General features: G+C 34.2%; 2 protein-coding genes across 3 annotated transcripts; both read right to left on the bottom strand.

Moving 5' to 3' along the window:
• Positions 1–1,742: 1,742 nt before the first annotated feature.
• On the bottom strand, positions 1,743–3,883 carry LOC136209403 (pentatricopeptide repeat-containing protein At2g35030, mitochondrial). Its single transcript, XM_066000856.1, has one exon. It carries the CDS (start codon positions 3,881–3,883, stop codon positions 1,976–1,978), a length of 1,908 nt encoding a protein of 635 aa, XP_065856928.1. The 3' UTR covers positions 1,743–1,975.
• Positions 3,884–4,158: 275 nt separating this feature from the next.
• LOC136209404 (uncharacterized) lies at positions 4,159–8,597 on the bottom strand. Of its 2 annotated transcripts, none has more exons than XM_066000858.1 (3): positions 8,295–8,597; positions 7,476–7,540; positions 4,159–4,227 (listed from the first exon to the last, which is right to left on the bottom strand). In XM_066000858.1, exon 1 carries the CDS (start codon positions 8,454–8,456, stop codon positions 8,310–8,312), a length of 147 nt encoding a protein of 48 aa, XP_065856930.1. In that variant the 5' UTR covers positions 8,457–8,597; the 3' UTR covers positions 4,159–4,227; positions 7,476–7,540; positions 8,295–8,309. The 2 variants fall into 2 exon arrangements, with proteins under 2 accessions (XP_065856930.1, XP_065856929.1); XM_066000857.1 differs by lacking the exon at positions 4,159–4,227 and adding an exon at positions 6,494–6,567 and having other exon boundaries at positions 8,295–8,596.
• Between the last annotated feature and the right edge of the window lie 4,335 nt (positions 8,598–12,932).

The following is a 12,932-nucleotide window of genomic DNA, read 5'->3' as shown; positions in this document are numbered from 1 at the left end:
CTAAATTAAATATTAGGGGTTTCAGGAAAGGATAAGGTAACGAGGAAATATAATTCCCTTCATCTTTTTTCTACTTTTAGGTCCTGTCTATTTGTTGGATAAAGAAATTTTTTGTTTTCCAAAATAAAATATTTTCTTACAACACCCAAAAATAGAAAGAAGTGGTGGTAAAAAAAAGAATGAAGTATGGTTCCAAAATTTTAAATAAAATATTTTCCTCACTTTTTTATAATTTTTTGTTAACCAATTTAAATTTTCAATTTTTTTATTTTCATAAGCAAATATTGGAAAATCAGTAAATATTTTACTGTATAATATTTTTCTACAAACAAACAGAGTTTTAGTCTGGTAAAATCATTCTGTCAACCTCTCCCTAGGTTTCCTTTCCTTACCTTTCCCTTTTTTTCCCTTTTTGCTGGCTGTCTCTCTTCCGTCGCTAGTACTTTCTCCCTCTTTTTCCATTTCTTTCTCTCTAAATTACATAGATCAAGGCTAGAGATTCTCTAGAGTTGAAATTCTCTAGAGTTGGTGGAGTTGTAATCATCTCAACCATTAATTACAAAATGAATGGATGAGATTTGATTGATCAATAAATGATTAATTAAATATTAAAATTTATCAATTAAATCTCATCCGTTAATGTTAGAATTAATGGTTGAGATTACAACTCCACCAACTCTAGAGGATTTTCAACTCTAAAGGATCCTTACGCATAGATCAATGGCTTTTAACTTTCAATAATATGTGTTTTCTACAAAATCTAATCTATGGAGTCCACTTTTGAGCATTTTATAGGGGCGGAAGTTTTCTAAAAACAACCCATCAAAACGAGCCAAACACTCGTGTTTGCATGTATGTTTTTTTTATCTACAAATGCATTATTTTCACTAATAAAAATTCCCCACCTCATTCCCTCTCACAATAAGCATTTTGAAATAAAAATATCTTCTAGAAAGAAATTCATTAAAAAATAGAGTAATATGTATAAGGATAGAATATGAGGTATTTAATGTGTTTTTTATGATTAAAAATTCTTAAGACTGAAGAAAAATTCTCATATATAAAGGTTTAAATTAATTTGCCAAAAGGTTTAAAATAATTTGCCAAAATAGGTAAATGTAATAGCAAATTTAATTAAACTTCAAGGAAATTTAATTTATTTCAATTTCATAGCACTATTGGTAAAAAAAAATTATAGAAAAATAACATTTCCAGAAAAGAAAGTTAAAATCTAATGAATTTATTAATTATAGCATAATTAAAACGGGGTGCCTTCTATATTACTTGGTGTGTTTTCACTATTGGATGATGGAGTATAAAATTAATCCAATAGGTAAGCATGACCTTTACCTTAAAACAGAAATAACTTAGTGTCATTTGAATCCAAACGTATTGTTTTAATACATTTGTTACTTCCTATTTTTTATCCAAAACTTCGACTGCCCCCTAAATTTTCGAAAGTTCCAAATTACCTCCAATCACATTCAATAATTCCATCAATAACCTCGTATTCTTATGCAATTGTATTCAATAACCCCAAACTTCAATGATTTGCGAGATTTCAAAAGTTCATAATTATTTATTACACATGACAAGCACTTTGACATGTGTTAGAATGTATCTCTCATTCTCAACATTCAACAAATTTTATTAAGAAATATAAAGTTATTGAATGCAACTGAATAAGAATTGAGGATCATTTGAAGCTTTAAAAGTTCAAAAAAGACAGTTACACTTTTGGGTTAAATACGAAGAACAACGGATATATTAGGCCTTACATGCCCAAATGACAACTTTTTAACCATGGTATTATGTACATGTATAAACTAGAGGATTGAATAGATATATCAATGTGCAACTGTAAATCAATGGTTATCCAGAGCTTCATTTTCCAGCATTCCTGTCAATTCTGGGACAGTTATAAGCTATCGAGCACCGGTCTTTGAGATTTCGAGTGCCACGTAAAAAAACTTATTCAATTTTCAACTATGAAATCATTTTTTTCCAATGCCAATTCAAACTTGTTCATCCTTGCATAAAGAACCCAGAGCAAAGAATAGATAAGATGAGACTGAGGATGAGACTTGTCACCAGCTAAAAAGACATTAACTCTATTTTCAACTTGTATCCAACTGCAACCAGGTTGCTTCTTCAATCTCTGATCCTTCATTTTCAACCATTCTCTTTCAGCTTCTTTCCATTTTCCACTAGACGCGTATATGTTTCGCAGCATTAAATAAGTGCCTACATTTTCTGGCTCCTTTCTTAATAGCTCTTTAGCTGCTGTCTTCCCGATATCCAGATTCCCATGGACATTGCATCCGGCAAGAAGGGCTCCCCACATTGATGACGATGCTTTACTCCCTAGCTGCTGAATTATATTCAAAGCCTCCTTCAGTCTACCAGCTCGACCGCATAAATCAACCAAACATGTGTAATGATCTTCTCGTACTTGTATTGTTTTGTCTTTCACGAGCTCATCGAAGTATAATAGTCCTTCCTCCACCAAGCCAGCATAGCTACACGCTGAGAGCAACCCCACGTAGCTAATATCATTAGGTTTGAAACCTAGATTGCGCATTTCAGTGAATAATCGCATTGCTTCTGTTCCGCATCCATGGTGTGCATAGGCTGCAATCATACAGTTCCAAGAAACCAAATCCTTAACCGTTCCATCGTTGAACATCTTCGTAGCTGTAGCCAATGCTCCACATTTTGAGTACATATTGATAAGTGCAGATACTACAAATGCCATATTCTGATAAATGGTTTTAGTTATCATCTGATGAACTTGTTCTCCCTCACCAAGACCAGCCAAGTCACTGCAAGCACCTAAAATATTCACGAAAGTTCCGTCGTTGGGCTTCACTCCCCCATCTCTTAACATTTCTGCAAAAATCTTCAATGCTGTTTCATTTTCACCCTTTTGGACATACCCAGTAATCATTGTAGTCCAGGATACAACATTCTTTTCAGGCATGTCGTCGAACACCTTTCTTGCCTGCTCGAGCTCCCCATTCTGAATAAAGCCTGTGATCATCGTATTCCATGAGGGTAGATCCCGTTGTGGCATTCTCTGAAACAATTCGAAAGCCTCAACCAATCTCATATTCTTTGCATAACCAGTAATCATTGCATTCCATGACACCACATTTCTGTCAGGCATCCTCTCAAAAACCTCCCTAGCCTCATCGACCCTGCCATTTCTGGCCAATCCTGTAACCATTGTCGTCCATGAAATCACATCCCTTTTAGGCATATCATCAAACAACCTCCTCGCCTCCTCCACCGTCCCACGTTGTGCCAATGCTGTGATCACTGTGTTCCAGGAAACCACATTCCTCTCTGGCATTCTCTTGAACAAGTCAACAGCCTTATCTACTTCCCCATTTCGGACATACCCATCGATCATTGTGTTCCATGAAACCACATTTTTCACCGGCATCACCTCAAACAACCTCTCAGCTTCCATAATTTGATTGCGTCTCACATACCCATTAAGCATAGCCGTCCATGTGACCACATTTTTTATCGCATCAGCTCTGTCAAATAACCTTTTCGCTTCACCAATCAATCTACATTTGATATATCCAGTAATGACTGTAGTCCATGTAACCACATCCCTCTCGTGCATCTTATCAAACAGTTGCCGTGCATCATTGATTTTTCCTTCCCTGCACAAGCTAGTTATAAGCCAATTGGAGCGAGCAACGTAGGAACTGGCACTGTAATCCCTATCACTGTCAGGCAAAGAAATCTTAGGAGTTACTGTATGGATCATATACAGTAGATGATAGAAATGCTTGAGATTACATGGTATGGATTGTTTATTGGGTTTCCATAAATGTGACAACGCAATTGACACCCTAAACAACGAGTGCATCTCAAAAAATTTCCTTGCTGAAATTGTGGGTGGTTTCAGATGATGACTAGCTGAATACAAAAATATCACTCTATTCTATTATCTATATAACTTCTGAAGTTCTGAAGATTCCCACTTGCTCTCTGCTTCCCTTCCCTCAAATACTACCACTCACTCTGTGTGTGTATTTCTTCAACTCCTTCACTCTTCACCATGTCACCGCTCCAAATCACCATCCAGCTTAAATTCCTTTCAACTTCAATCATGTCGCTACTTCAATTTTTAAATTCCCTTCAATTTTTATGAGATTACTATCCCAAAAAGTTCAAGATGGTTTGAAAGCGCTCAAATTATGTCAATATGATCTGCATAAGTTGAATTACAATTCTAAGAATGATAAAGATAACGACATATTGAAAAGGTGTAACTAACTAAGTCTGAGGAGAAAGACATAACATATCAAACCAGCTTATTAAAAGAAAGACCACTCAACTACTGTACCTGTACCACTAAGTTATTCCACCCAACAACCATAAAAAACAAGGGGACCGGGCCGAAAAAGCTTTATCCACATTTACATGTAAGAGACCACAAATAAAGAAGACGATAATCTTCTAATGAATGGCTGAGCTGATTGATCAAAAACAAACAAGCTCATTTTCAAAATGATCATCTGTTCCTCTGCTAGAAATGTTCCAGAAACAGAATGATCACTGCAGTGAGAATACAATGCCCAAAAACAACCAAAATCTGCCACGGAACTATTCAAAACATCCTTCAAACTGGGAATCCTATATGCTTATAAGTTATACTATTGATGCTGCATACGGAGTCCACCTTAGATTTAGAACAAAGCATGCATTCTACTGATACATTGCATATCCCCCATTTAGTAATCACATATATTGATGACACGCCAAATAGACACACAGACATGGAAGAACGAGTAACAGATATGAAACAAGACTTATATTCATCGTTCTCAATGTGGATCAGAGAGTAAAGATAGTAAAGGAAAATAATACTAAACATAAACCTATGTCCATGCGCAGCCTAGGGAACACACTTGCCCTTCTCCTAACAGAGAGCTAAGAGATCCAAAAGCCAAAATGACATTCCAAAACTACCTTGCCTTGTCACCCCACACCTATATGTAGTTGTAAAACAGCTCTCTCCTATAAGGCGATAACTAACTCCAACTGGACCCCAAAACCATGTATCCTCTGATTCCCAAAATAACCTTTATTACCATCATATGTTCTCATGCAGATAAAGAAAGATATAAAACTCATGCAGATAAAGAAAGATATCTTGCTATCTGTCTTGTTTCTTAATTTGAAGAAATCAACCAAATAAGAAAGAATTTAGCTAACAGTTCTACTAATAAATAGTTCAGAATTCAACACTAACTATCATTTATATTCACAAATATTTCAAATCAAATTTATTTACCACACTGAACCTTCATCAAAAGCAAACTAATCCTTTCCACCCGCTTCTTTGTTATTTGACTCTCACAGTCATAACATTCTAAAGACAAGAGTCACCAAAAGAAGAGATATGAAGAACAAATTTATTTACCACATTGAACCTTCATCAAAAGCAAACTAATCCAATAACCATGTTATAAGATAACGAAATGCATTTCAAAGGTTCAGCATTTGAAACCAGAATCGATAAGTTCTGAGGAAGTTCAAAACATGAATTTATGGTTCGGTATTCTCAAGGTGTTCACTTCGAGATTTATTCTAAACATTTATGTCGCTATTGTGCTTAATTGATCTGCTCTGATGAGTAGCCAGAGCTCAAGGGAAGTGGTATTGTTCTGGTGCTAGGCAGTCGCTCTTTCTCGGAGAAATAAGCTTTTCAATTTTTCTTTTCTAGAAATTTCGGATATTTGATGCCTGAAATATCTAAGTCTGTTCTCAAAGATATCTTATCCACTTCTCAGTCAGATAACTCTACAATTGTTTGATATAAAAAATGTTGATTAATAATTATATCTTATTTCATTGTGAAATAGGACCTCGAAATTCTATTAAACCGTCTGGGTTGTGCTCTGTGAATTGGATTCAAATTTAGGTTTGATATGTGGGACAAATAAGCAGACATTGAGAATGCACCCACATTGAAGGAGTTGCTTCCACCAAAGGGCAGTTAAAATTTCAAATACAGTATTTAAGAGGGCGATGAAAGAATGGAGCCACATGCAGTTTCAGCAAAGCTCATCAGCAAAGTTAATTAAGGGAAGGCAAACAACTAGAGAAATAATTTTCAATGGTAGTACAAATGCTTCTCGATATTGGGTCTAAATGTTTTACTCATTTGATGATCGTTTTGGAAAGACATGGCCAAGTTTTAGCGCGAATATGACCTGATCATGTTAAGTAGGTCATGCTGATAGCTAAAATAAGTTGATATTAAATGACTGCAATTCCAATCGACAGAATGTTGGGTTATAGGTTTATATCTAATTTTGCTGCTGTGTGATGAGTCTTATCCACAGCAAAAGTTGAGCAATTTCATACATGTGATCACCCATGGGCTCATAAATGCAGTTAGCAAGACTTACAATTGCATGTCAAATTTAAGAAAAGAGATGTCATCTCTTAAGAAGAGTGTTGCATCAGCAGAATCAGCTCCTGTTAAGGCAAAAGCAGACTTAGATGCTGCTGAATTGAAGCTAGCTTTGGTGGATGGTGAACCTGTTGTAAGTGAAAATCATGCAAGGATGAAGTGTTTAAAATAAAATTACAATATTTAAGTTATTTTAAATCCAAAAGTACCAAAATTAATTCAGAAGGACAGGTGCAACGATAAGCTTCAAACAGATTAAACAGATAGACCTATACATTTTAAAAAAAAACGACACCACCATGAACATTACCACACACCAAAACATTATTACTGTTACTAGAGCTGGGTATGGTTCGGCTCAATCCGGATAATTCCGATAACTGTCTTGATAATTTGGAGCAGTTCAGTTCAGAGGTTCTATTCCACTCAATATTGCAATGAAATTTAAAATATCTATATTACTACACGTGCTTCTAGAGTTCTTATTATTTGGAATTTGAAATTCCAGTTTAATTATGTCGAGAATGAAACTTTGTAAATTGAAACTTCTAATTGAACTTGAATATGTACTCTCAAAGGCAACTAAACTGTATTATATTTAGAGAATGACAAATCTCCAGACCCTTGTAAATTTGTTGGCCAAAATTTTTTGGTTTTAAAGATTGCTACACATAGTTCACCCTAATACATTAAATAAAAACTCATTCAATTGCCTGACCTACTAAGCTATATTTAGATAAATATTTGCTCAACACATGAACTGCTACATTTTTCGAGTGATTCCATTTTACAGAAAAACTTCCAATAGCTACTCTAGATCACAATTCAATCGAACAAAGAACCAGCAAGCGGAATGAGGGCATAAAGCTGAGCAGGATCAATTCACTATTTATGCTAATTGACAATAACTAAGAGTAGCAACAGAATCAGTTCACAACATTTTATCTGCTAATTCATTTGGAAAGAATTTTGAATAAAGTTGAGCATAGAAGAATAACTAATAACTAAGAAAGAGTGAAGCAATCCTAGAGCATACCTTGTTAATTTCTCAAGAAAGGAACTGAATTCTCGATGAAATTTGAGATAACTGCTTCAAATTTCCTGCAAAACCAGACAATGAATGCAATTGTGCGTGATTGACTTACACAAAATTAATCAAATTTCAGTATAAAAACTTGTTTCTCAGCCAGGGGAAAAAAACTAACCATCAATAACCACAGTACAAAAATAAATCAGTAATTAGAAACTAAAACTATAATTGGCAGTCACTTTATTATCTTAGAAAGATTAACAAATTTTTATTACCCATTTGTTCATGATTCTTAGAGAAAATTGTAAACCAAGTTCTTAGTCTGAGCTTCCTGTTGAAGGAATTTGAAGGAAACCAAAAACTTCTTTGATCAGCCCAAATAACGGGGAACTTCCAACACTCGGTAGCTTCTGATATAAAGCCTTATCCCCTCACAAGTGACTTTTGCTTTTATGAAGTTATGGAACTTTCAAGATTAATCAGTAGTTAATAAAGTCAACTATCCAGTTACAATAAAGTGAAATATCATGAATTACACTTAATTCGGTTCCAGAGAATTTGCAACAATCAATTCAATGAAGAAGCTTCACTCATGATCATGCCTGGATGGTCCTAAAACCTCATAACCATAATGTTGAAGAATTAAATATTAATCACTAAAAAAAAGGCCAAACTGAACCAGACTCAACAATACTGAATTCAAAAAAAGAAGGATAAATTCATAGTGAAGTGAACTAGTGTTTTTGTTTAATTTTCTGATAATCAAGTAGGTGTAGAAAGGGAAAACTGGAATTAATAACAGGAAATGCAAGAAAAGAGACAAACCAGATATTAATAGAATCAACCAACATGAAAAGGGCCAATATCTCCGGTTCTGAGAGAGGCGGCGACTTCATCGGCAACAGTCAAGCAAGATGAAACCCATCCAGTAAGAGCAACATATACCATCTTAACTATCCACAAAGCCATGCCCCAGGGCATTGCCATGAAGAACGGCTGTTTCTTTTGCGAAAGTTGAAAAGTGCAAAAAGAAATGGAAAAGTAAAATTGGGTTTTGGATTATTTATTCAGGGTTTAGCGAGAGAGAGAGAGATTGTGGGGCTAGTGTCAAAGAGCACGAAACGTGGACTTGTTTTTGGGGCAATATATGCTCTCTTATTGCATTACAAGCCACGGTAGGTACCCTCTTACATCATTCATTCATCCCTACCTTTATTTTTATTTTTATTTTGGTCTGAAACTACAAAAATACCATTATTGTTTTGGTCCTTTAACATCTAAAATGGTATAATTTTACTTCTAAAGTTAGTAGTTAAGAGTAATTTTATCCTAACGTTGATAATTTTAGTCAATTTCGGACACTATTACAAAATATATTTTGTTCCTTATTCTACACCAATTACATATCAGTTAGTTCTAAAAAAAAAGATTTCATGTTTTTTATAATTTAATAATAGAATTTGAGATTAATATTTATATTAAATTTTTTTGTCCAATTCGTACAAAGACAATATTTTTATTATTTTTATTACTTTTATTTTTTCACTTCACAACATATGTTTATGAAGTGAAAATGACAAGATTCATGATCGAAAAGACAGTTTGATGAATTATTTCTCAAACTAACCCAATTTATCAATATTGGGAGTAAAATTGTTATTGGCTTCCAACGTTAGAGGTAAAATTATATCATTTTAGATGTTACGGCTAAAATTGCTCTTGACCCAAAACGCTAGGAGTATTTTACACCTTAACCTTTTTTATGTTTTTTTTTCTCCTGAATACATTGGTTGTACACTGAATTTTTCAAAAAGTTTGATTGACTCTCAAAATTTACATGGTATTTTATTAGTCCCTTAAACTTACTTAAAGTGTTATGACTAAGTCACTAAATCTATAAAAACGTCATAAAGATATCACTTTAAATAAATTTAAATAAATCGCAAGTTATATCACTTTAAACAAGTTCAGGAGCCAAATGAATCACTATAAGCAAGTTTAGGGGGGCCAACATGTCGCTTTAAACAAATTCAAGTGGCCAATAGGTTATTTTAAGCAAGTTTAGGAGGCTAATAAAACAACATGTAAATTTAGGGGGTCAATCAAACTTTTTGAAAAAGTTCAGGGAGTTGTTGATGTATTAACCTTTTTTTTTCTTTTACAATACATCACCTTCTTAGACTTGGCTAAAGAAAACTTGTTGGCCCGAAATTTTAGCCCTAGTTTAGAAGCAGGTTAACAAAAGTTAATGGAAGTAAGACTTGGTGATCTTTCCTTGAGGATGGAGTCATCTCTTTCCCTTCTTGGAATTCTCCTTGCAGTTCCATCTTCCTTGGCTTAAGGAGCAACTCCCCTATCACAAACATCACCGGAAAAGTCTTCTTGACCGACTATTTTGCCATCTTGAGAATCTCGTGGAGCTCAACAATAGTCTAGTTCATCCATTGTATGTTATAGTTCACGACGAACTGGTCAAAAGAGTCTGACAATGATCCGAGAATAAGATTAGTAGCCAACTCCTATATGATGGGAGACTCAAGCCTCTCAAAGGTCTCTAATATACCCTTCCATCTTGATCATATGGACACTAACTAAAGTGCATGGTGCCATCTTACAGGAGTGAGAGCCTTGGTCGTTATGAACCATTCTTGATGAGCAAGCTCTTGGAACTTCTCCTTAAGTTGTTCCATAATCCCAAATGCCTCTTGATCAAATAATTGCTTCTGTAGCTTAGGGACCATAGTGGCCAGCATGAGGCAGGTAACCTTAGTGGAGTCTTTCTTATGCCTCTCAAAGGCTTCCACTATGTTAGTTGTTTTCGGGATAAGGTGGGAGGAATTGCATGCTCTAAATGTACCCCTTATGTTCTTGCTTAAGGACTATCCTCAAGTTTTGAGACCATTCAAGGATGTTCTTGAGAGCAGCCATATTGTTCTACAAAGAATTAAAATGAAAGTTGACTAATTAATGAGGACTTTGTTATTTCTCCCACTAATTGAATTAATATCCTAGGTAAATAATTCATGTTAGTATACATACTTATTAGTGCGTCGAGACCTTTAGATGACTTCGACTTAGTCAAGCGTTGGCTTGTACACCTAAGTCTAGGTTAGTTACCTAGGAAACTCACTTCCAATTGTAACCTGGTGCAACTCTCATTTTGGAAGGATTAATCTTTAGGATTATGGCACATCCCATCATGTGCTTAGGGATATGGTCTGCCTGAGGTCCATGTTAAGTTAAACTACAAACTTAATATTAAGGTGTATCCAGTACCCTTAACCATTACCTCACAAAGATAACCTGAATGCATCCGACTTTGACATGATCCTTGTTTGAATGATCGACACCTTGACCAGGTTTGTTTGTGGAAAGCATTTTCTGGCTTACTTTTTAGGGATTTATTTTAATTAACAGCTTATTAAGCAACTTATATAGCACATGGGATTAAAACCATATAATCATATATATACATATAAAAATAAGCACGTTATAAACTGGAATTTAAACGTGATATGACGTTGGGCTTTCCTAGTACATCCTAATGTAAAATTTTAAACTTTACAAAAGGATTTTTTTTCCCAAGGCTTCATTTCTAAGATTGGGCCTCCATCTTCAAAGGGGTTGGACCCAGAACATATGGACTCCATGTTTTTAAATGACATTGAAAATTGATAATTTCATATTCTTAGAACATTAAAGTACAAAATGAAGAAAAATGGTGCACAAACCGTATTTAATCTTTACATTCCTTGAAGATAAAACTAGATACTTAAAGGCCAATGCATTCACCATACAAAGAAATAAGTATATCACACCAAAAACGAGTACATACATTCCAATTAAAGTAATCCATAATCGGTTAGTGAAATTGCATCATTTTAAGTTCTACTTGATAATCTTATCCAATAAGATTAACTTAAAATATGACACTGGAATACTTTGTACCTTAAAATATTCCTAAAATTGCTAAATAAAACAAGTTTTTAGAGATTTTAAAACATATAAAACAAAACTTTTGATTCAATTTTAATCTTAAACTAGTTAATCCAATTAACTGAATGGTATAAAAATCATTGATTCGTGTTCAACATGTATCACTAGATTCAACGATTTCAACTATAGTGATTTGATTACTCAATTAACAAATGATTAGAACTTTAGGAACTAATTGTTGTATCATGTCTAAAACACGGGGTTTTCATTAATTTAGGTGAAACACCATCACAACCAAGATACATGCTAATATGTTATTCATTACCGTTCCCATTGTAATAACATATCAGAGACATTTCGAATTAAGATCTCATTGGCTCCCAAGTCCTCAACCTGTCAAAATGTGAGCAGATCGCTAATTATGGATACTATGTATGATTGATTCGCATAAGTAAAAAACTATTACATATTCATTACCTTATGATTATGGCATTTTCTAGACTATAATGTCTCGGGACTAGCACATACACCAACAAACTTCTCCTTGCAAGGATCATTTGAAGAACTTCCTGAAGCAACAGTATCGGAAGCTGAAGACTTAGCCACCTTCAGATCTTTTTTGGGCTTCTTCATCTGAGAAATCTCCTCAATAGTAAGAACCCCAATCTTGGAAATGTCAAAGGACTGATTGAGGTATATACTTTAAAAGTGATGAGTAATATTCACGCCAAAGAACATGGTTTGGGTAACAATGTTTTTATATTCCTTCTTCTCCCTCACCTCTCCGCCTCAAGCTCCTAAGCGTACGACTTCTTCAAGTATTGGAGGTCCTATTAAAATCGACTCTTTTACGCTTCCTTAACATTCACTTTATCATGGATGACCTCAACCTTCTTATTCAACTGCTGCTTATCCTTCCCCACCTTTGCATCCTAGTTTGCCTCAACATTTAGGCCGCTCATTTATTCATCATACGAGATTTGCATGGCTGCATCTTTTCTATTGCAAACTGAATTCAAATGTAAATGTATCCATATGTATCATAAACGCTACTAGAGTTTATTTGCATAAAGCTTTAACATTTTCAACAAAAATTTAGAATTTTTCAAGTTGAAATAGTATTATGAGCACTTATAATATATGAACAGGATAAACCAAATCAACCGACTTTCTATCATGTTTTTCCATATACCTCTCAAATATATATAATTTAACAAACATGATATTACCATAAAAGATTCTTACAGATTCAATCGATTCAAATGCTACATCACATATGATACAACATTCAAATTTCTTTAATTGACTAATAGAAATATGCAGTTTATGAACAGCTGATAAGGCTAAAAAAGAAACTTAATTAATATACTAGTTCTTTTGGTTTTTGTTACAGTATTTAATTCGTTTGTGTGCATATGAAGGTTTTCTAACCGCATCTAATTACCTGGAAACCTTACATATTTTTATATCTTAATTCTCTATTGTTTAGTGTTAGTTTCATCATTTAGATGCATATTTACTTTGTTT

This window comes from Euphorbia lathyris, chromosome 10 (genome assembly GCF_963576675.1).
Source record: "Euphorbia lathyris chromosome 10, ddEupLath1.1, whole genome shotgun sequence".
Lineage (NCBI taxonomy): Eukaryota > Viridiplantae > Streptophyta > Magnoliopsida > Malpighiales > Euphorbiaceae > Euphorbia > Euphorbia lathyris.
This window is presented reverse-complemented; position numbering and strand designations above follow the sequence as displayed.

Coding starts and splice junctions, on each gene's coding strand:
- LOC136209403 (XM_066000856.1), bottom strand. CDS start 3,883: ATGCACTCGTTGTTTAGGGTGTCAATTGCGTTGTCACATTTATGGAAA.
- LOC136209404 (XM_066000858.1), bottom strand. CDS start 8,456: ATGGCAATGCCCTGGGGCATGGCTTTGTGGATAGTTAAGATGGTATAT.